Raw genomic sequence first — 9,150 nt, 5'->3', positions numbered from 1 at the left:
TTCCTCCTTGGCTCAGTACCACCATGATAAGCCACGAACAAGGCAGGAAAACACTTTGCTGCCAGAAACACTTGATACAGGCACCGGGCTGAGCCCGAGAGATGGCCGAGGAACAGCAGCAGCGCTGGGGCACGGGCGCTTTCCATATGGCTCGGTAGCATCCGAGGTGCGAGGGCCAAAACGCCGTTTTTCTACAGCCACCCCAAGAACTGTGCAGGGGATCCATCACCATGCTCCTATGGCATATTTGTTTCCCAATCCCCTCGGCTCCACCGGGCTCCTCCTGCCCTCCCCAGGGCCTCAGGCCCCGACGGGCCGGGTTGCAAAATGTTCCCCGTTTTCCTCCCTCCACGCAAGAGGCAGGAAGGGCAAAGTCCTACAGAGGTGTGTGTGGGAGGGTGCAGGCAAGGATCCCGACGGCTCCGAGGCCGGCAGGGTGCCTTATTCGTCCTCATCTTCTCCCGAGAAAGAGGACACACTTAGGATACCGCGCCAAACGAAACAACAGCGGGACTCTCCCCCGCCGGTGCCGGTGCCGGTGCCGCCGCCTCTCGTTTCCGCCGCGCCGCGGGCACTGCGCAGGCCCTGCGCCGCCGCCCGCATGGACGAGGAGGAGGAGGATGAGGGTGGCGGCGGCCGGGCGGCCACGGCGAGCCCGGCCGCGTCCGCCCGCTTCGTGCGGTGCCTCTACGCGGTGGGATTCCTGGTAAGCGGCGGCCCCGGGGCCTGCGGCGGGCGGCCGCGGCCGGGAGCGGGAAGCGGCTCCTCTGCAGGCCGTGGCTGCCGGGGTGCAGCGCTGCAGCGGCCCCTCGGGAACGCCAGGGCTTGTAGCGCTGGTGGTGTGCAGCGGCTGGGCTCTTTTACCCCTGCAAACAGCCACGCAGTTCGGCAAACAGGTCAGATTTTTGTCCTGTGAATGCCATGGAATAGTGTAGCACCCGAAAAGCTGAGTCTTGCCTTGGTGCTTTTAACAGAGCTGCTTCCTGTTCTTGAAATACCCGTGGTTCCTCTAAATTTACCCCCCAAAAAAACCTAAAAATATGTTTGTCTTAAAAAAAAAGAAGTCTCCTATTGAAAGAACAGACTTTTTAAAAGGTTCATACTCTGTAGTGATTCCTGAGCCTCAGGCAAGTGCCGCTTAATTAATTTGAAATTTAAAAGCGACGATTTGGAAAATGAGTACAGAATGAGTATCAGTTTGCACTGTGAAATGTCAGGATAACTATCTTACCTACTTTCAGGTTGGGCGATAGAAAGACCCAGCTGGTTTATGTCCTGAAGCAAATATTATAGCGAACTCTGCTCCTTTTAACTGACTTTTAAAGGCTGTGGTTCTGCAGCCCTGAAATAGCTTATTGACACTGAACTGGAGCACTGAAGAAAATGAACCGAGTCAGTGTCCTTTTAGAGGATGTGGTGATACAAACTTCCTGTAGGCAGACAAATAAATACAGCATATCTGTCACTCTACAGAAGGAATTACACAGTGGAATAAGATGTAACTACCCATCAAAGGATAGTGGTTGATGGGTCTTGCTCTACCTGCATGCGTATCACAGTCCAGTACTGCCAGGGTATAGTCTGAGAGTTGTGCTTCTTAATTTCTCCATTGATGACCTGGACAAGGTCACTGAACCTTTCTTCAGATTCACATATGACAGCTAAGATTGTATTACTGAGGATGTTTGTAAGTGGTGTGCTCTGTTTGTTCATGCTAATGCGTTTAATGATTCTAACCTTGTAAGCCTGAATTTCAACCATCAAAAAATAATTAATGACAGACTGTGAGAATTCACTTAGTGACACACATTGTTACAGTTAATCAGTCCTTGAGGTAGTCTACTTCAGTTCGAGCAGTCAGTGATGAAAGGTGATTGTGCTCCAGTAGATCTCCTAGGGACACTGGATGCTGTGCCAGATTGTAGTAGTACTGAAAGAACTACTGGGTCAAAGTGGCGAGCTTAACAAAAAGTAATAAAAGCAAAAGGAACAAGTAGGAGATCCTTGTACTTCTCAGGATGGGCAGTGTCCTTTACCCTCCTCTTACAAAATGTTTTTCAATTATACTTTGCCTTTATTTTTTTTTCAAGTTTCTGTCTTGTCACATACACAAAGGCAGTCTATTAGTAGGTTTAGATCTATTGTAGCTTCTTCCCCACTGTAGTTGGGTGGAAGTACCATTTTTCAAAATATACTTTCTTTGCACAAATAAAAAGCATGTTTAGGTGATTGAAAGTAGACCACTTTGAATTCAAAGGGCTAATACAAAGTACTTCTCTTGTTGAACAGGTAAAGTTTAATATATTTAAAGAAATATTTAATGTTTAAATATATATCTTCAGAAGGATTGCATCTAGAGTGGGGGAAGAAAATTGATGTTTTCATAGGTTTAACTCCTCTGTGAGGCAATCCTTTATCTTTCAGTTTATGTGTTTTGTAATATGAAAAATTTTCTTTTAACCTTGTGTTGATATGGTGATAATTTACTTTTTTTAAATTTATTTTTCTAATGATGACTGTTATTAAGCCAGGTTGCTATTGTCTTTGTGAAAGTTACTAAAACTTTTCCTGCCTTCTTTTCAGGATTTATTTGGAGTGAGCATGGTGGTTCCTTTAATGAATCTTCATATCAAATCTCTAGGAGCAAGTCATACAGTTGCTGGAATCATAGGTGAGTTGCAGTATTTGATTTATGAAAGAGTAAGATAAGGCCTGGATTTTGCCTTGCTGCAAATTGGACATTGGAACACAATTCTTCCTTGCTAATAGCATAATAACAGATAAAGACAATTTCCATGTGTAACTTTTAAGGGCAGCCCTACTGTGTTAGACCCAGAGACCTGTCCAAACTTATGCACTGACAGCCAAAAGCACATGCTTGGGAAAGAGCACAACTGGAAAGAACAAGGAAGTCTTGCAGTAGCATTTATACAGTAATTTCCAGCCTCCAAGAATTCACAGCTTAGCAATTTAGAGAGCCAGAGGTGTTGCTTGTAGCTGTATTGTTATTTACACTTTGCAAATGGTGCTTCTGCAGCTGGTTCTCCAAAGCTTTCCAATGTCCATGACTGTTCCCAGTTTGATTAAAATCCTTACAGCTGTCTTTGCAAAATATTTATTCACTTTTACAAGTGTTTACAAATAAATTCTGAAGATTTGGAATTTTATCTTAAAGTATTTAGTGTTTAGGCATGTTTTGTGTCTTTAAAGTACCTTTTATGGTATTGTTTATGGTTTGGAGTGATGCAGTATTTTCTCTATTCCCAGACATGGGAGCTGTTACTCAGTTTTATTATTTTGCATTCTTATTTAACACTTTGTATGAAATAATTCTGCTTCTGCACTGAGTTGAAAGTATTATTTTACGCAGAAACTAGTCAGACATATGTTTTCATTTCAACAATCTGCTTTGATTTTTAACATTAGGAAAAAATAGGTTTGAGGTGTAATTTTATAAATTAGAGTCCAACAGATGTTTCTCTATGCTTCTCTTTACTTCTTCTCTTCTGTCACTAAATGCTGCTAATCTCCTAGCCTCCAAAATGAGAAAGTAGGGTCTGAGTTTTCTTCAGGGCTTCTGTGGTGCCTTGTAGTAGACTGAAGCACCAAGTGGAAAGTCCAATCCAGTAGAGAAATTCTCTCCTGATTCTGAGAAAGCAGTTATAAATGCCGAGATTGGTTTTGTTTAATACACCATACAAAGCAACATCATTTTACCTTATATAGTTTTACAACTTTTCAGCATTTTTTTTTGTTTTTTATTTTGTCATTCCCTGAAACTGTTTCCTTTATTATGTGCTAAACTCCAACCTTGGTTTGTCCTGCTCCCTCTTCCCATTCTTCTAGTAAACTATTCCCATGATTTCCCATTTTTCATAATTTAAAATTTTGTGCAGATTTCATTTATAAAAACCCCTGAATTTTTAACACTGGTATTTTGTTTGTTTTAGGATCTCTCTATGGTATAATGCAGCTATTTACCAGCACATTTGTGGTGAGTTCTAACACTGCATTCCAGAGCATATTGGTATTTCTATGGATTGTAGGGGAGAAAAGGGTGGGGTTAATAATAGCATTTCTTGACATTTTGAAAATGCATAAAGTGTTCATAGAAGCATTTTGGTTGGAGGAACCAATTTTCAGTTTGCATGAGAAATGGCAGTTTTGTTTATGGGGAATTGCTAGGTTTTTCAGGCCCAAACAGAATACAGTTTTTAAACAAAAACTAGAATATAGATTTGGGCTCAGATACATTACTGAGCAGGTCACAGTTACACAGGTTTATCTCCTCTAGTGTTGGTGCTAGTAGAGCAGTGTCCTGCAGTGCAGTAGCCTGTCCAGAAAGCAGTCTCATGAGTCAGTTTTTCATAGCCTGTGATCTAGTTTGCTTTCCCTGATTAATGAGCAGTGTCTTGTATTTCACTACACGGTCTAAATTAATCGTTGCATCTTTGATATTTGTTTGGTTTGGTTTTCTATTAGCTATTGATTTTTATATCCTAATATTACCCTGGTACTAGTTTTCTAGTTTAGAAGAGAACAGATTATGAGAATGTCTCATAAAATAAGTGTTTCAGGGTTTGTTATGCAGTACACCTGGGATAATTTCCTGCTGTAATTTTGTGGCATGTTCTTGGAAGTGCAAGACCATTGTCTACTTTCTTAAAAAACTATTTCCTCTTAGAAATCAAGCCAATTTAAAAGCATGATAATTGCAAGTTTTCTGTTTGCCTTCTGCAAACTACTTCTTACCTGTCTGTGCTCAGATAACAAACTCTTCATAGCCAAGATCATTGCTTTTAGGATGTTCAACAAGTGCCTTAATACATAGCAGCCTGAGTAATGCAAGCAAATATTTGTGATTGATTATGGTAAGATTTTCAGAACTGGTAATATTTTGTGGTATTTATTGCAGGACTGTCTTTTTAAAGGGGTGACTTTTTATTACAAAAATTCTGTATACACAACATTAAATGAAATTATAATTTTGGCAGGTAGCCTGCCAGCAGGGCAGAGTTCTCCTTGTGACTTCCAAATTTTGAGCACTTAGGAATGTTGTGTAATAAGCTTATTAGGCTTTCATTGACAGTCCTTTGATGTCTTTTCTCAATTTAATGTAGAAGTATTGATTGATCACTGCACATAGTTTAATGTTATAGAAAGCTAACCTTTCTTTCCTGCTTTGTGAAAGGGCTGCTGGAGTGATATAGTAGGAAGACGGTATTCCCTGCTTGCTTGTATTCTTCTCAGTGCACTGGGTTACTTCCTTCTTGGAAATTCCACCACAGTGTTCCTGTTTGCTATTTCTAGGATCCTTGTAGGTGAGTAAACACTTGGCATTTTGCGTTTTGCAGTTTAAATTCCCTGTAGTCTCAGGCTGAGAATTAGTACGGGAGAAATCATGGTGTATGGATGGCTGCATAGCATCATCACCCAGTAGCACCAACTGAACCTTAGTATTGAAAAGTCTCTACAAATCAAGAATTCTCTTTTTTTTTTCCTGAAAATAATTTGAAATGTTGAGGCCTAACCCACCAGGCATCTAAACCCCACAAAGCTGCTTACTCCAGCACTGAAGAATTTGTGATTAATTGAATTTTAAAAATACAAATCATACAAATTTGGACCTGAGATAGAGTCTGTCTGTTTTTTGGACCGAGAGATACATGTTTATTGATTGTTTGTATTTTGTTGCAGGTATTTTCAAACACACACTGTCCATCTCTAAAGCCCTGCTGTCTGACCTGGTCTCGGAGAGAGATCGCCCTTTAGTGATGGGGCGCTTCAATGCAGCCTCCAGTGTGGGCTTCATTCTGGGACCTGTTGTTGGTGGCTACCTTGCAGAGTTCAAAGGTGGCTTTTACCAAACAGCCTTCATCTGTGCCTCCATCTTCCTTCTGAATGGTGGTAAGTTGATGTCACATCCTGCATCTTGGGTCTCTTCATTCCTCATTTTGTCCTTTTAAGCCATCTGTAATACCTTGAATGCACAGTGTGTTTATCATCTATGGCATAATCATTGTTTGCCATTTCAAACTACTGTTTGAATTTGAACTTACATGGAAGGGTGGGAATTTTGAAAGTTATCCTCCAGGTGCTTCTCCTTTGTTCTGCCTGTGTCCTCTTTACATTCAGACACAAATGGGAGTTTTTGGTGTGCCCAAAGATGAAGACTAGAAATCAGAATTTTAGCTTTAGCCATTAGATTAGTTTATGTCGTGTGAGTGTGGCATTTCAGTGCTTTCCTTTCTTGCTTTCACTGCATTTAAAATTGAACCAGTACTATGGATAACACTAGACTTAATATTTGCAAATTTTTTAAGGGCAAGTACTGTTGAAGTATTTTTTTTTATTTCAATCAAACTAATATCTTCCATGTAAAGTTACAATCAAACTAATATCTTCCATGTAAAGTTGATGCAATTGAATGAAATCAGCTAATTTCTTCATCTGTATAGGTCTGGTCTGGATGTTACCCTGGAGTGAAGAAAACACTAGCAATAGGAACCATTGCCAAGACAAAGAAACAAACAGTTTCTCAGCAAAATCAAATCATGAACATCACTTGAAATCAGCAACTAGTAGAGCTGTGACAAACAGTAGTTTTTTCCAGTCTCCATGGATCCAAGTTGCAACAGTGCTGAAGAAAATTAAAGGAATAGCATGCTCTAATTTGTGGGATGTATTTTTAGTGCGGTTCCTGATGTCTGTTGCTATACTGTTGTATTATAGTAATTTTACTCTTGCCTTGGAGGAGAGATTTGGGGTGAAACCCTTGTTTTCTGGATACCTCATGAGCTATAGCAGTGCACTGGGAGTCCTGGCTGGTTGTTTGCTCGGACCAATAACGAGACTCTATGGGCACAACACTTACAGACTTCTGTTGCACTCCAGCACTTTTACCTGCACACTGATTCTCCTGTATGCCTCAGCACCGAGCATATGGATGGTCATTCTGTCCTCCACCTTCTTGGCCTTCTCCACCACTATTGGCCGTACCTGTATCATTGACCTGGAGCTGACCGTCGGTGGGAACGAGGCCAGCGGGACACTCCTGGGTGTGGGACAGTCAGTGACATCAGTGGGACGTATTATTGCCCCACTCCTTTCTGGAATTGCTCAGGAGTTCAGTCCTTGTGGCCCTCCAAGTCTAGCTGTGGGACTAGCATTAGTTGCTATTGGGATAATGAACGCAAACAAACAAAAATACCGTAGTCATGGAAGTGTGAAATTAAAGAACCAGTAGTCACAATTTTGGATTGCACAGATGTATCTTCACCTGCCAGGCTTGTACAGTTATTACATGATTTTTAAGGAGAGCACATTATGTTCCCGCGGAAGCAAGTATATATATATATATATATATATATATATGTATTTCTGCTGCAGGGATTTTAAGTCTAGACAGGTATTATTCCAGCAGGTACAACCGTCTAGACAGATGTTATTCCAACAGGTACCACTATTTCTAAGAGGAGCACATGTTGCTATATTGTACTGGCTGTGATTTTTTAAATGTATTTTTACCCTTTCTCAAGGAGAAAAAAGAATGTCGGGAAGCGCACAAATCCTGCTTGTATCTCATTTTTGAAACAGTGTTTAGATTGAAAGATTGTTTAAAAAAGGTGAATCAAAGGTGAATTATTTAATCAGGAGAATTTGCAATATGTTTGGCCTTAATTTCTTATTTTGTGGTCTGTTTCCTTTTGTCTGTTATGACAGTACCTTATATAACAGGATGTTTGCTTATGTGATTTTTGTGTAGCATGTTTTGTCCAGACCATGGTTAGGCACTTTGGAGTAATCCTGAAACCCCTGCTGACTCCTGGTCTTTCCCAAGTAACAGAATTGGGTATATGCTAACTTCATGTACTAGAAGACCTAATCTTAGAATAATAGAAGGCCATTCAGACTGAAACTGAGGCTGAATTTAAGTTTTATTGAAATTTGAACTGGTGGCCTCTGTTTAGTAATAACTTCTACTGAGGAACTTTGTCATAATTTCTTTATTTATATTTCCTGTGCAATTTTTCTACCTTCACTTTAAGAATAAATGTCCTTCTTAATTCTCTCAAATGACTAAAGGTGTGAGCATCTACCAGTAGTTCATGGATCTGGATTAATGCATCGTGTTTCATCTCAGGCATAAGTGACATTTCAGTGACAAGAGAAATACAGTTTTGTTAGCATTTTAGTCCTCATTTGTGTGCATGGCTTAACTGAAAAGAGGTTACTCTCAGAGCTGTACAGAGTTGTAGCACTCCTGTGCTATTTACTGTTCAAACTCATTACTTGCAAGTTACCATTGTTTGTATTTCATATGAAACATGGAAAAAATGTATTTTGCTCTGATAGTGTTCTCTATGACCTTCATTACATTACTTGATGAAAGTACAAAGTCAACTATGTAAGTGCTTGTTTGGGGGGGTTTTATGCAATTCAGTTATCCCTTGAACACATCAGTGCAAACACTCTTCCTGCTCCAGGTCAGTCATGGGTGGTGCTTGTGTTTATTTTAATTTTCTTCCTTACCTTTTCCACTGCCTACTAGCAGTCAAATATTTTCTGAAACCTCTGTGATTCCAGTGGCAGCACCATAGGGATTCATATATGGAACTCTGAATTGTTTTAATTTTATTTATTGATATAATCAGTGTCTTATTCCTACTGTGATTTCAGTACATATCCTGAGAGTTCTTTATTACAGTAATGTATGTTTCATTTCTCTCTAGAAACGTGGCATTTTCAAGTCTCTTATCTTCTCTTGCCATTCTTGGTAGATGCCCAAAACATTGCTATAAACTTCTTATTTTGTTTCTTTCCATCTTTTAATTTTCTTATTTTTTCCTTTACCTAAAATCTCCATTCTGTAAGTAAGGGCATTCTGTTTTGCATCTCTAGCAAGGTGTTAAGGAAAAGAGTTGGAAAAAACCTTCAAAAATTAACATATATGAATTATTTAATAATTTTTCCAATACTTGTTGATTATATGACATAATATTTAACCTTCTAAATTGCTGCACTGAATTAATCTGACTTCTGTGTACATCTATCCTAATATATATCCTACTGAATGGAGGTTATAGAAGCCTCACATTTGAGAAATCTGTGGAAGCCTGTGGTCTTGGGGACTTGTTGCAACACATTTTA

General features: G+C 40.0%; 1 protein-coding gene across 2 annotated transcripts; it reads left to right on the top strand.

Moving 5' to 3' along the window:
• Window positions 1-610: 610 nt before the first annotated feature.
• MFSD9 (major facilitator superfamily domain containing 9) lies at window positions 611-8,824 on the top strand. Of its 2 annotated transcripts, none has more exons than XM_063149829.1 (6): window positions 611-706; window positions 2,584-2,671; window positions 3,951-3,994; window positions 5,192-5,321; window positions 5,698-5,907; window positions 6,459-8,824. In XM_063149829.1, the coding sequence occupies exons 2-6, from the start codon at window positions 2,602-2,604 to the stop codon at window positions 7,244-7,246; spliced, it is 1,242 nt and encodes a 413-aa protein (XP_063005899.1). In that variant the 5' UTR covers window positions 611-706; window positions 2,584-2,601; the 3' UTR covers window positions 7,247-8,824. The 2 variants fall into 2 exon arrangements, with proteins under 2 accessions (XP_063005899.1, XP_063005900.1); XM_063149830.1 differs by lacking the exon at window positions 611-706 and adding an exon at window positions 835-896.
• The last annotated feature ends 326 nt before the right edge of the window (window positions 8,825-9,150 follow it).

Source organism: Melospiza melodia, chromosome 2 (assembly GCF_035770615.1).
Source record: "Melospiza melodia melodia isolate bMelMel2 chromosome 2, bMelMel2.pri, whole genome shotgun sequence".
Lineage (NCBI taxonomy): Eukaryota > Metazoa > Chordata > Aves > Passeriformes > Passerellidae > Melospiza > Melospiza melodia.
This window is presented reverse-complemented; position numbering and strand designations above follow the sequence as displayed.

Bases quoted from the DNA above. Each gene is read 5' to 3' on its own strand.
- MFSD9 (XM_063149829.1), top strand. From the start codon at position 2,602: ATGGTGGTTCCTTTAATGAATCTTCATATCAAATCTCTAGGAGCAAGT. The intron at 2,672-3,950 runs GTGAGTTGCAGT...TGTTTGTTTTAG, and splicing joins TACAGTTGCTGGAATCATAG to GATCTCTCTATGGTATAATG. The intron at 5,908-6,458 runs GTAAGTTGATGT...TCATCTGTATAG, and splicing joins CATCTTCCTTCTGAATGGTG to GTCTGGTCTGGATGTTACCC.